The 14,379-nt window shown below is 38.3% G+C and overlaps 2 protein-coding genes across 16 annotated transcripts in view; one reads left to right on the forward strand and one right to left on the reverse strand.

Annotated features, from left to right (window-relative positions):
* Ptpn20 (protein tyrosine phosphatase non-receptor type 20) overlaps positions 1-14,379 on the forward strand; it is a 97,970-nt gene that overhangs the window by 16,021 nt on the left and 67,570 nt on the right. For 5 of the 15 annotated variants that reach the window (XM_038349131.1, XM_042056048.1, XM_038349130.1 and 2 more), the window contains exons 2-4: positions 6,548-6,639; positions 7,315-7,487; positions 11,661-11,758. In XM_038349131.1, the coding sequence (XP_038205059.1) occupies positions 7,329-7,487; positions 11,661-11,758 (257 nt within the window). In that variant the 5' untranslated portion in view covers positions 6,548-6,639; positions 7,315-7,328. Of the gene's footprint in view, positions 1-6,547; positions 6,640-7,314; positions 7,488-11,660; positions 11,759-14,379 lie in introns of those variants that run through there. The other 10 variants (XM_038349140.1, XM_038349142.1, XM_038349139.1 and 7 more) reach the window with 3 other exon arrangements.
* Positions 12,393-12,923, reverse strand: LOC119827436 (ferritin light chain 1-like). Its single transcript, XM_038349146.1, has one exon. It carries the CDS (start codon positions 12,921-12,923, stop codon positions 12,393-12,395), a length of 531 nt encoding a protein of 176 aa, XP_038205074.1.

Raw genomic sequence — 14,379 nt, forward strand, 5'->3', positions numbered from 1 at the left:
TCTGTCACCCCTCTAGCTCCTGCAATCCTTCCTCCCTCTCTTCAACAGCATTCCCTGAGCTTGACCTAATGTTTGGCTGTGGGTTTCTGCATCTGTAGAAATAACTTTTAAAAAACGTAAAACGTTGTCTGGATGCATTGTTGACTTTTATAGATGTAGAACTAGTGATTATTTGGTATAGATTAATAAAGATTTCATTCTATGTATCTGTTGTAGAGAGACCCAATTTATGTATATTTATATAAAGAGAACAAATCTCTGGATTTGAGTTTTTCGCACACTTATTGGATGGGTTGTCAGGTATGGCATGTTTGAGCCCTGATATTTAAATAAGAAATTAGGTCTCTGCTTACTAAGGAATAATTAGAACTTAACTGACAAAATTCCAAAGGAAATTAATCCTGGCTTTAATTTAAAAACAAGCGTTTGAGCCTATTTTCAACTATGTAGTTGGAAGGGTGAAGGATTGATGTCGTTCTTAGAGGTTCTTAGTGCACAGTCCTACTGTCTCAGGGCTACCTCTGGAATTGTCCTCAGTTATGTCCTTTGCCTTACTACCAGCTGCAAGGCTTCTGTTAGCTTCCTTCTGCAGAAAAGATAGTTTCTTTTTCTCTGCATTAAAGTAGAATTTCCAAGAAGTCAAAAATGCAATTCATATTAATTAGAAATCACACCTAGGATCTTACAATCTTGCTTATTACTGAAGGAAGCAGGAAGATGGCAAGGACCCTTCTGAGACACCTGGAAGAGCTAGATTCTCACTGGAGTTTGAACTAAGGTTGGAATAAATACTAGTTACATTTAAAACACTGGGTAAGGATTAACAGAGCAGCAAATTCTGTCTTGGGTATTATCTTTTCTATCAGAAAGCAAGTATTTGAATCACAACTAGACAAAGTGCAAAGGTTACTATCCAAGTTCAAGAAATCTGGACAGCTTAGTAGTAAATAACTGAACAGATTTCAGTTTCCCTGCACAAGTCATCATTGGAACAGTTTGTTATCACAGAACACGGGAAAACATTCCACCTGCCTTTTTGCCTTATTTCAAATTTTAAGTAATTTTTCTTAATATCTCTTGATTTAAAACATTTCTATATCAAGACATTCTTGTTAAATTCAGATTAATTCATTTTCAGGTAGCTAATGAAAAGATACCTTCTTGCTTAAAATTCCAGAATTTAAGAGGCTGAGGCAGGAGTTTTACGTTAAGTTCAAGACCAGCCTGGGTTACATAGTTTCATGGAAGCCTTAATTATAGAACGAGACTTTATCTCAAGACCAACAACCCCACACTATAAAATGTTTTAGCCAATATACACAATGAAACATATGTGGCAATCTTAAGACAAAGATTAGAAAATTTAAAAATACTCATGTGAGGACTTTTATATATTGAATGACCTTGAACACCTTGATGACAGACTTTGCACCTAATTCTTTTTATTCTGTATTGAATTCCCAGGGCCTAATCTAGCATAGATATGGCATTTAAAGAATTTGAGTGCCCTTTGGATGACAGTGACTTTTAGTAGTTCAAATGTGAAATTAAATCCCAGTTGTCTAATAGAACACCCTTTGTTTCATGTATTTGATCAGGAGTGCTCCACTTGTATGCTGGCCCTGACTCCAGGAGCTAAGGCTCAGTATCTCTCTGCAGAAGCCTTCTGCCCATCTCATGCTGGCTATGGGGACATGTCTTCACTCAGGGAGGTTAGAAGAGAGTCTTGTAGGTTCTCATGCATTGTGCACCTGGAAGAACTTGGGGATAGAAGCAACTGGAGCTGTGCCTCATGCTGTAGCCGGGGACAGGGACCAACTGTGACTTCGTTAACCTCAGAGGCCAATTCCCTGACTCTAGAGCACCCATCTAAGAAGCCATCATAAGCAAAGTACTAAGGAGTGCATTCTAGTCTGACTTCACTTCTTTCAAATATGCTTTATCATAAACCAAGTTTTTTATACAGAATTTATGAAAACCAAAACATCACCCCATAAGAATGCAAAGAAGATAATGAAACCTGCAACTTTCTCACAAAGCTGTGTTTATTTCTAAAGTTTTTCTTAGATACAAGCTCAAGGTATATGCATTTCTAAAGCCTTGGCTCATAATATGGTATGGAGGTCACCTGTCTCAGCTGGCCCACATGGTCATTCTCAGGAGCTTGTTGACCTTTTTCTGTTTTCCTTCCTACCCCCCTTCCCCTTTCTTTTTCCTCCTCCTCCTCATTTAGCTTTTGTATGGTAGGGTCTTCTATTCAGCCCAGGGTGGCCTCAAAATCACTAATTCAATGACCTGGAATTGGTAATTCTCGGCCTCAGCCTCCCCGGTGTGGGTGTTATGGACATGTTTCACTATCCCCAGCCTTGGCCACGGCTTTTAGTATTCCTCTCCTTATTCTTTCTGTACCAGCTTAACTCCTATTTCCTTTTCTATTGCCTTTGTCCACACTGTCCTTCCGTCCTTTTGGAATTCGTGCACATTATGAGATAACCACTACAAGCAAGCCAGTGAGCGCATCCAAGCACTTTCTATAACTAGTGTTTTAAGCTAGGGTGTCTGTCGCTGTGACTAAACACAGTGACTAAAAAGTAAGTTGGGGAGGAAAGGGTTTATTTGGCTTATACTTCCACCAAAGGAAGTCAGGGCAGGAACTCAAGCAGGGCAGGAATCTGGAGGCAGGAGCTGATGTGGAAGCCAAGGAGTAGTGCTGTTTACTGGCCTGTTTGCCTCGCTTGCTTAGCCTGGCTTGTTCAGCCTACTTTTTCATAGAACCCAGGACCACCAACTACTGTGGGCTGGGCTCTCCTAGTTGAGAAAATGCCTTACATCTGGATCCCATGGAGACACATAAAACTAGCCAGTGCATAGTGCACTCTTTTTTTTTTTTTTTTTGGTGTATAGTAAGAACACTTAAGGTCTGCACTTGTATCAAATTTTAAGTTATGATGGCATAAAATATAGGAGTGGTGCTGTACCTTGAGGATTTATTCATTTTATATAATAATACTTTATGTCCTTTTACCAACAGCACCCTACTTGTCTTTGGTAATCACCATTCTCTTGGCTGCTTCAATGCTTGTGGTTTTGGATTTCATTTGTATTTGAGATAAATGCAATTTTGTCTGTGTCTGACTTATTTCACTTAGCACAATGTCCTCTGTCCATGCATAGGTTTTTGTATGTTATAAATGGCAGAATTTCATTCTTTTAGGATGACTATTGCATTATATTTATGTTAACCATATTATGTTTATCTGTTTCTTCTTTGGCAGGCTCCATATCCCGGCTGTTGAGACTTGTGTGGTAGGGATCACAGGAATGCATGTGTTCTTTTGAGATATTTACTTAATTTAGTTTGTGTGTAATTACCTAGCAGTTGGAATTTCTGGACTTTATGATAGTTCTATGTTTTGTATGAAAACGCCATACTGTTTTCTATAATGGGCTTTCCAATATGTATCCTCACTAACAGCTAGCAGCATAACTAAAGCTTCCTCAGCATCCTTATGCACACTAGTTATCCTGTGTCTTTTCAGTAGCTGGCACTTTTAGCAGTCCTGTGGTCACTCTTTTGGTGCTTTTGACTTTCATTTTTTTACTGACTCTGATTCTTAACACCTTTTCAAACATCTTGTCACCACTTTTATTTCTTCTTTTGGCTAAATGTCTAAATTTAGCCTTTTACCCATTTTAGAATCAGGTTATTTGTCTTCCTTCTTTTTGAGTTGTCTTAATTCCTTATATACTTTGGATCTTAGCCACTTATCAGAGATGACTTCAAATAGCTTCCTTTTCATTCTGTTGTTTGCTTTGCTTTTTGAGTACTTTAGTTTGATGCTTGTTTATTTTTGCCTTCCTTTTACTTTTGGTGTCATATCAAAAACCCATTGTTCAAACCAGTTTCAAGAATTTTATTCCTCTAGTAGTTTTATAGTCTTGGTCTTATTATTTAAGATTTAATATCAATTTATATTTATAAATTTTGACTTGACTTGTTTTTAGTTTGGGTTGGGGTAGAGTGTTATGTTTCTATATGGATCCCCATTTTTCCTAATACCACTTATTAAACAGATTAGCCTTTTCTTTAAATAGAATTATGTTTTTAAAATGTCATACATGAGTATATTATTTCCACTCCTACCCTTCCCAGTTCCATCTCTTCCTGTTTCTACCCTCTTTCTCAACTTCATGACCTTACACACACACACACATACACACACACACACACACACGGGAGGGGGTGGTAAGGAGAGAAAAAGAGAATGAGTTTTAAGGGTTTTGTTGCTGTGATAAAACCACCAATACCACCACTATTTTTTCATTGGTATTATTATTGCTGTGATAAACACCATAACCAAATCAAGTTGAAGAGGAGCGGGTTTATCTGGCTCACACTTCCGTATCACTGTTCATTGTCAAAGGAAGTCAGGGCAGGAACCTGGGATCAGCTCCCTCCTCAGCTGATGCAGAGAGCACAGCAGAGTGCTGCTTACTGACTTTTCCTTCATGGCTTGTTCAGCCTGCTTTCTTATAGAACCTGGAACCACCAGCCCAGGGGAGGCTCTACACACAATGGGCTGGACCCTCCTACATCAGTCATTAATCAAAAAAAATTCTTACAGACTTGCCTACAGGCCAATCTGGTAGGGGATTTTCTCAATTGAAGTTCTTCTTCCTACATAATTTTAGCTTGTGTCATGTTTACCAGAAACCATTCAGGACATAGATACATGCAGGCGCACACACACACACACACACACACACACACACACACCCAGACACCTGAGCTCATTTAGTAATTTTCTTACATGTGTTTAGAGATGATAATTTGGAATTAGGTAATCTCTCAGGGAGCCCATCCTGGAGAAGACTGATTCTCCTTCTATTAACAGCCATTGATGCCAATAGCCCATGATTTAAGGGTGGTACCTGCATTATGGTCGTTTTATTTAGGTAAGCATTCTGTTGAGATTTCATAAATGCAGCTTTCCTGACTTGACTAGCATGTCTAGAGGACACTATCTAGCACATCCTGGTTGTCTGACTCTTATAATCTTTCAGCTCCCTCTTCAGTAATGTTCTCTGAGCCTTAGGTGTATAGGTTTTATTGTACCAGTTGGAGCTTGGCACCCACAGCTAACTTATTCTCTGCAATATGACATGTTGTTGTTCTCTAGTAGCTTTTATCTGCTGCAAAAAGAGCTTATTTGGTGAGGGTCAAGAGGTTCCTTATCTATGGCTAAGTATTCAGAATAGTGAGATATTGTATTATTTAGGAAAATGGCAGCATTAGCTTCTCCTCTAGAGTCTTTGGCCTCTCTACATGGGTGGTTGGCTAGATGTATATTACCACTCCTACATTGTATATTCTTGGCCCCCCAGGACAAAGATCAGTTGACAGTAAAAATATGGATTTATTTCTGTGTTGAACATTCTGTTCCATTAGTCTATGTGTATGTTTTTATGCTGCCACCATACTATTTTGATCATTATAATTATAGTTCTGGAAATAATTTGAAATTAGGAAGTGTAATGACTTTAACTTTTTCTTCTTGTTGTGGGTGCTTGTGCTTTTCAGGATCTTTTGTAGTTACTGCCTTAGAGTTGGCTTTGTTTAGGCCAGTCATTTCTTGACCCTGCAGCTCCAACTCTAGAAATCCTTCTAGTCCTCTATACTTGGACAGACCGGGGGGCCTCTTTCTCCCTCTTAGCACATATATTATTCTCAACTTTCCCTTTTACTATAGGCATACTTAGCACATGTATTTTCTTAGCTTTTACTACAGATGTGCTACGAACCACATATTGATAACCATAGCTTTCATTTGTGATTAAATTACAGCTGTAGAATAAACATGCAGGATTTGAAAACCAGGCATAGTGGGTCTGGACATTGTTTCCAACTGCTATATCATTTACCAGAGCAGGTTATAAGCACTTACCAGCAGGGTGCCACTTACCCAGTGAAACCCACCCGCATTTGTGGGGTCATGGCAAAAGTAAATGTTACTAATTTGTTGTAAAATCACAACCTTGAGTTTTCTTTGGCTTTTTTTCTCAAATGTCTATGATTATTTTCTTCCATTTGTTTTAGCTCAACTTTTGAGACATGGTATCTCTATTATGTAGCCCCGATTGTCTTGGAACTACTATGTGGACCATATTGGCTGTATTTCACAGATATCCTCCTGTTTCATAGGCTCTGAAATACAGAGTAATTCTACTTTATAGCTCTCAATGAATAGGTTCTATATGTTATATATATAATATATTTAAATATATATTTAAATTTTACTTGAAGAAATTTTATTGAATAGTATGGCAATTAAGAAAAAAGGAATTCCTTAGAAACCAGTTTCTTAAATATAATATTAAGAAGGAAAATACTCTTCAGTGTTGGTTTTTCAAAGCAGGGGGAAGAAATAATAAAAGATAAAGATAAAATGATTTGAAAAGTCAGTGAAGTTCTCTCACATAGCTATCAGTAGGATTTCAACTTTTTTTAGTTCTTCTCATTTGATTAAGTTCTTGCCTCTTTGTTCAGGAAGAGATGATAAAGATGAGGATGATTTAGATGACAAGAATTTCCGAAAGACTTTGCCTTCATCAAGTCAGAAAAAGACACCTACAAAAAAGGTAAAAGTAAAAGGCAGGATTCTCTGCTAATTGATGGTAGTAGTACTTAGATCTTTCATGTCAGTCTTACTGGAATAGGTGTTTATTTGCTTTTTCATACCACAATTATGTCTTATTTTAAAAGAATACTTCTGATATTATAAGTGACCAAAATAGGGATTGAGAAGATTGGAGGGTTTTGTTTTTGCCAATCTAAAGGAAACTACTTTCATTGTTACTCTAGAAATTTTACTTGTTTTGACATTCATGCTATTTTGTGTTACTACCGGGTACAAAATAAAAATCTCATGAATTATAAAGGACAATTTTATACACTGATGATGAATTTTTTCAGTAGGAATAATATGGTATAATGTCTTCAAATTATCGAAAGACAAGGTTGCAAAGAGTCTAGCAAGACCAGTATTCTTAGCATACTGCATTTCTTGGGGAGCTGCTGCCAGGGTTACAGTACAAGAAGGGAAGTATATGTTAAGATAATAGGTGCTTTGCACTTGTTATTTTTCTTTGAGACAGAATCTTGCTAGAGAGCTAAGGCTCCGTCTATGTACTCCTTCTCCCTCAGCTGGGATTACATATGTGTCACCATGCTCAGCTGCATTTTCTTTTTTATTATCCAATCAACTGGAGCTTGAGGACTTTGATGGTGGTGCTGCCCTCTCTTTCATCTCCTAGAAGTTCCAGTAGAAATGAAGAGAACGATCTGTACAATGAGCAAGTCCTGTTCTGTGCTCTTGTACTTCCTTCAGACTTCTGCTGCCACCTACGGCTGGGCAAGAGTGCTGCTTAAAGAATCCAGTAGCTTGGTTATAGTCTGTAGTATTGTCTGCCCTTCCATTGTACATGAGGTGAGCACGTCATGGTCATGGTAACATCTGACTTGGCATCTCTAGCTTAGTGCAATGTTTGTTAGTATGGAGAATGATTTTTTTCTTTAGTGAAGATGATTTTAAAGTGAACAACTTCACAGAATGTCCCAAAGAGACTCTTTTTTATTAGCATATATTAATTAAACAGAGTAATGGTTCCATTGTGACATTTTCATGCATGTACATAATGTATTTTGATTATGTTCTATCTCTATGCTTTTTTTCACAAGTGGGAAGCTTAGCTAGGTGGGATCTTTCCGAGGCACTCTTCTCATTGTTTCAGTGTAGATTAGATTGCTCTTTTTAATGACTCTAATCTCCTTAGCAGCAGCATTCTCTTTTGTATGACAAGCCTCAGGGAAACATTAAGCTTTCTAGTGGTCCTTTTCCCTCTCTAAACTGTACATTTTGTGTTTTTCTCTGCCTAACTTGCTCCTTTTCATTGTAGACCTATATGAGAGTAATCACTAATCATTCTGTAGACTCAGTGTTCTACAGACTTAAAATTTCCCTGGCTCAATAGATCAGTCCTTTACTTTAAAATTTAGTTTTAGGTAAGTTCTCAGGGACATGGCAGAGGACAGCTAGACTCTTTACCCAAATATCATAGAAATACCCTCTATCCCAGGTGCTTATAGAGTAGTTGTTCCTCTGTGAAGCCTCTTGAGCTGGGCCTTCACCCTCTGCATTACTCTCAGTGCTGCTGTCTCTTAGGCTCCAATAAGAACAGCCTGTTTGTCTCTGTTTACAGTGTTCTGCTTTCCAGTCCATAGTTTCAAAGTCCTCCACATCCTTCCAAAGTGTCCATGGTCAGGTTCTTCACAGAAACCTCCCACTCTGGTACCAACTTCTGTATCAGTAATCTTTTTGTTGCTGGGATAAAATATCACGACTAAAGGTAACTTAGGGAGTTTATTTTGGGCAGAGTTCCAAGGGGATATATGTCCATAATGGTGGTAAAGGCAGCAGGAGAAGGAAGCCGAGAGATCATTCTCAACTGCATCATAGGAAACAGAGAGAGCCAACCAGAAGTGGGGTGAAGCCATAAATTTTCAAAGTGTGCCAAGAGTGACATATTTCCTCTAGCAAGTCTCCATGTCCTCATGGTTCCATAGATGCTCAAATAGCACCACCAACTGGGGACCAAGTGTGCAGATGAGCCTATGGGTGACATTTCTCATTCAAACCTCCATACCAGCAACCATTTAACTACCAATAGATATCCTCATGGAAGGGCTGGAGAGATGACTCAGAGGTTAAGAGCACCGACTTCTTTTTCCAGAGGATTTGGGTTCAATTCCCAGAACCCACATGGCAGCTTACAGCTGTCTGTAACTCAGCACCCATGGCAAAACACCAATGCACATTCAGTAAAAATAAATAAATTCAAAACCCCTTAAAATCCATGAGGAAGAGTGAGCCTTGTTATAACTTTCTTCTCCCGTGGCAGGATGCCAAGTGTCCGGTCTTATGCAGGTTATCATAGCTCCTGTGAGCTCAAGAGTGCCATGTCTGTGCCATGCCCAGGAGACAGTGTTCTATACCCATAGCTCTGTCCTCTGGCTCTATGTTCTGTCCTTTCTGCCCTGTCTACTACAGTGGTCCACTCCTCAAGTCTTGGAAAAGATTGTGATATAAATGTCCTATTTATGGCTAAACATTCAACAGTCACTTACTCTTAGCACTTTGGCCAGTTATGAGACACTGCTATTTTTACTGCCCATTGCAAAAATGAAGCTTCTACGACCAATCACAACAACACTAATTAACACATAATTAACTAATTAACCTATGGGAATAAACACAATATGAGAAGATAATTGATGAGCACATTGTATACTCTTAACAAAACCATAGCTGTAGATTCCCTACTAGGGTCTATGACTTCCTCAGGCACAGGCTTTTGACCAGGTTTATGAAAATAGAAGTTTCTCCTATGGAGCAGTCCTTAGTTCTGATCAGAAAGTGGTTAGCTACTCCTAGAAGAGCTCTGCCACCATTGTACCGGTGGACACATCTTGACTGACCAGTCAGAAGAATGGCACACAGTGTCTGTGGATCAGCAGGGTACTGAGGACCATCCCTCCCCAGCACCTTCCCATTACACTTCTCTAGCACTATGAAGGCTAGCCATCTAAGTTATAGCTTGATTTCTGTATGTCTTACAACCAGAGGACTGAATGTCTTTAGCAAGAGACACTAGTGTCTTTTACCATCTAGTTGTAGTGACAACCATACAGTGGCAATTGCCTGTATTATTTTAGTGCTCTTAGGAACTTCCTTGAACAACTTGTAGCCCAGCCCTGGCACTCAAATCCCCATCCGTACAGGAAACTTCTGTTCAAACTCTTTTTTAAAAAAATCTATTTTAGAAGTTATCTTTATACAACTTTATTTGATTCCTGTGTACATTTTTATTTTGAAAGAGGGTCTCCTTATGCAGTAGAGGCTGGCTTTGAACTCTCGATTCTCCCTGCCACCATCTCCTGTGTACTTGTACTTACAGGCTTGTACCATCATGTTCAGCTTGGGTCCTTCTAAAATGGAATATATTTCATGACTTAGCTTTTGTTTCTGTTAAATTTTATGGCATTATCTAGGAAGGGTTTTGATATGTTTCCTACTTCTAAGTAGTATCTCATAACATTCCTGGATGGCTTCTGGAATATGTAAGGGGAAATTAACTAATTTTTACCAGACTTCACCTAACTTATATTTTATAAGACAATTTGATACTATAACTACTTGCTTTCTTTTTTAATATAATGGTGCCTCTTGAATTGTGTAATAAATTTTATACTGGAAGATGGGTAAATTTTTGTCTGTTTCTCATTTCAGTTCTGAAGAAACTGCCACCTATGAAGGTGGAGTAGTTGGCCTGTGGCTATGTGGTTCTTGAGGCTCAGAGACCTGGCCTCCTAATATTGCTTTTTTTTTTTTAATATTTTCACTTTGTCCAGCAAGGATATCCTTGTGTACAGTGTAAAAAAAAATCTTTAGGACCCTCAGAAAAAAATTACCCAGCTCTTTCTTTATTTGGCTATTACTTGATTTCATTGAGCAATTGCCCAAAGACATAGTGTCTTAATAAGGTATTGTGTTTCTTTTTGCCTTGGCATTGTTAACTAATCTCATTTCGTTCAATCAAAGACATGATAGAGCCTTCAGATTGAATTTCAGCCATTTAGAATAGTTTGCTTTAAAATAGTTTTAAAAGATTTATTTATTTTGTTTTATGCATGAGTGTTTTGCCTGCATACATGTATGTGACTGACTGAAACACATGCTTTGTATCCATAGACATTAGAAGAGGTGTTGAATCACATAGGATGGGGCTGGAGTTACTGATGGTTATAAACTGCCGCATGGGTACTGGGAACTGAACCTCGGGTCTTTGAAAGAACAACAGATGTTCCTAAACCCTGAGCTGTCCCACCAGCCTCTAGAATAGTTTGGGTCTTTAAAAATGTTATTTTATCTATTTTAAAGTGTGATTTGAAAAGTATCTTTATGTGATTTTTATTTCTCTAAATTCAGTTTTGTCAATTAGTGAGCCAGGTACAATACAGAATGCTACAAATATATGAAAGAAGAATAACAATTTTTCCCTTAGGCAGTACAAGATTTCATGGTGAGGACACATGTAGAATTACCGAAAATACTAAAGTAAAGATAAATGTAGTATTAAGAATTTTATAAAAAAGAATTTTATAGTCACAGTATATAAAATGTCATAAGTACTTACATAAAAGCCTATAGTAATAAATTTTTTCAAATGAAGCTAATTTTTATTAACTTTAGGTAGCCTGAGTAGTCTATATGTATTATTTGTATTTAATGTAATAAATATTAATTATAATTAATTATTTTAAATAAAATATTCATACACAAATAAATATATTATATATGATTGGTGAATACTAATTATTTTATGGTATTAAAAATCTGTACTCTGTTTTGGAAAATTGGAAGTATTTACTAAGTCAATGTACACTTGAAGTGATGTTTTTAGAGTTAAATAATACTGTGTGATTACGATTTTAATTCAATCATTAAAGATCTTACTACTTTAAAGACAATAGCAACCATATTTCTTTTAATTATATTATTCTAAAATTGTGCCAATATTTTCTTCCTTTCTTATTCCTCTAGGTTTTTGAGAAAAAAGTTAATTCTGAGAAGGTGAACTCCTCTCATATGACATTCTCAAATAAGGATTATGAGTTTCTTTTCCAAGAGCCTTCAGAAAGGTAAGGACAATGTGTTCACTGAGTGAGTTTTCTATTTATTCTCTTTGTGCTCATAGCTGGCCCTCTAACTGGGGATGCTGATCAAGGACCCTTAATAGCTGATTATTTTTCATGATGCAATTCTTTTTAAATCCAATTTGCCTTTCTTAGAAAGAAGTTTTTTGAATCATATCATAAATGTGATACTAACACTAAAGAGTAGTTCTCAGGAGATTTAGCATCTGTGTTATGATTGTCGTAAGTGTGCAGCACTCCTGGAGGGGACGTTGTCCTCGAAGTAGCATAGAGCTCAGACATACTCAGATTGTTAAACAGTTGATCTGTTTCCAGAAAGAAAATTTTTAACCAATGGTATAACTAGAATGGTTAATTCTTAATAATGTGTCTAAAAATAAATTGAAGAACCAGAAGAAAGTAAATTTCTATTTTTTTTTAAAAATGAGGTTTTTTTTTTTTTTTTGTTTTGTTTTTTTTTTGCTGTTTCAAAAGCCTTTATTTTTCACTTGGTCCAAGACTTGAGAGGAGCTCCAAGGTCTCACAAAGCTGCCTAGTAGCTTCTTGAGAGGTTCGGGTGAAGGTCCTGAGGCCGGCTGGTGAGGAGCAGAGGTGGGAGCCCCTCGGAAGGAGAGGCCTCCTAGTCATGCTTGAGAGTGAGCCGCTCAAAGAGGTACTCGCCCAGAGACGCCTGGGGCCCAGCAGCCAACCTGCAGAGGTGGGTCAGGTGGTTGCCCATCTTCTTGATGACCTTCACTTCCTCATCCAGGAAGTGGTTTTCAAGGAAGTCACAGAGATGAGGATCTGTGCTAGCAGAGCCCAGGGAATGAAGATCCAAGAGGGCCTGGTTCAAGTTCTTCTCCAAGGCCAGGGCAGCTTCCATGGCCTCCTGGGATTTACCCCACTCATCTTGAGATGGCTTCTGCACATCCTGAAAGAGTGCACGGCCTCCGCGATCGTTCTGCAACTTGAGGAGACGCTTGGCGCCCTCACGCTTCTCCTCTGCCAATTTGCCTGATAAGTGGCCTACAGCCTCCAGAGCCAAGTCATCCCGATCAAAATAGTAGCCTAGCGAGAGGTAGGTGTAGGAGGCCCGCAGGTCCAGGTTGACCAGGCGGTTCATGGCAGCCTCCACTTCGGTGGAATAATTCTGACAAACCTGGGAGGTCATGACTGAAACGCAGTCTGGAGCTACCCTCAAAGAGACGGTGCTGACTGGTCCTGGAGCTGTGACTGCAGATGAGGAGCGGTGGTGGAAGCTAACAAAGGGAGGCCCCGGGTCTGTTCCGGCCAAACACTGTTGAAGCAAGACACAGATCCGCGGGATCTCCGAGGGCTGCTGTTTTTTTTTTTGTTGTTGTTGTTGTTTTTGGTTTTTTTTTTTTTTTTTGAGATAGGGTTTCTCTGTGTAACAGCTCTGGCTGTCCTGGAACTAGCTCTTGTAGACCAGGCTGTCCTCGAACTCATTAGAGATCTGCCTGCTCTGCATCTAGAGTGCTGGTTTTAAAGGAGTGTGCCACCATACCTGGCAATAAGAATGAGAATTTTTATGTTTATAAAATGTCCAATTTTAGGTATTACATATTAAATCAAAACCTGTTTGGACTGTGTTTTCAGAGAAATTTATCAATAACGCTGTATTCACCAAAATAGTATTATATAATAATGTAAATATTTTATATGTGTTTCTGTATAAAACATATTGTATAATACTCTGAAGTACATTAAAGAAACAGAAAAATAATGGTAATTCTAAGTATTTTGAGACCCTATTGTCTGATGAGTTCTATACTCCAATACAAAATACCACCCTTGCCATTTGGATCATAACTTAAGTAGGCAAATAGACGTAGAAAGACAAGTGGTTGCATACTGAGTATTGTATGGTCAAAATCCAAAGACTATGCTATAGAAAGCTTACAGCTATTTACAGGGAGGAGTTTTTCACAAACTTTAGAAAAAAGATTTATTTAGTTCTTAATTATCTGTATTTGTGTATATCTACGCATGTGTGTGTGGGTGCCCATGGACACCATAGGTGTCATGTCCTCTGAAGGTGGAGTTAGAGGTGCTTGTGGATGCTAGGAAGTAAGCAAGCTTCGGTCCTCTACAGGAGCAGTGTGCACTTTTAACTGATGAGTCATCTCTCCAGCACCTCACAAGCATTTTTTGAAAAAGAGATAACTGTTACTGGATTTAGAATTTAAGTAAATAGAAAACCTAGCAGGTGAGAAGAGGGAAGGAAATTTCAAGCTGAGAAACGTTTGAGAAAAGTGAGGGCGTGTAAAAGTATCTTACTAATGGTGAGCAGGATGCCTCAAGATGAAATGGTGTGTGTGGGTTGGGATGGCAGAAAGCTGGAGAGAGAAGAATTAAAACTAAAAATACAGTTTGTGCTGGAGTTAAGGAACTCAGTGTCTGTGGAGTTACGCATATATTTTATTTGGCTTATAAAATTAAAATGAAACAGAGTTAGATTTCTAGTTTCATTCTTCTGACTGTGTGCCCATCCATCCACCCTATATTTTCTACTTCCTCCCCCAGCTTGAAAGTTACTTCAGGAAATGTGCGGATAGCTTAGAGGGGTAGGAAATAAACAGCAATAACTAACGTGTTTACAGTGGCTC

The sequence above is a fragment of the Arvicola amphibius genome, chromosome 12 (genome assembly GCF_903992535.2).
Source record: "Arvicola amphibius chromosome 12, mArvAmp1.2, whole genome shotgun sequence".
Lineage (NCBI taxonomy): Eukaryota > Metazoa > Chordata > Mammalia > Rodentia > Cricetidae > Arvicola > Arvicola amphibius.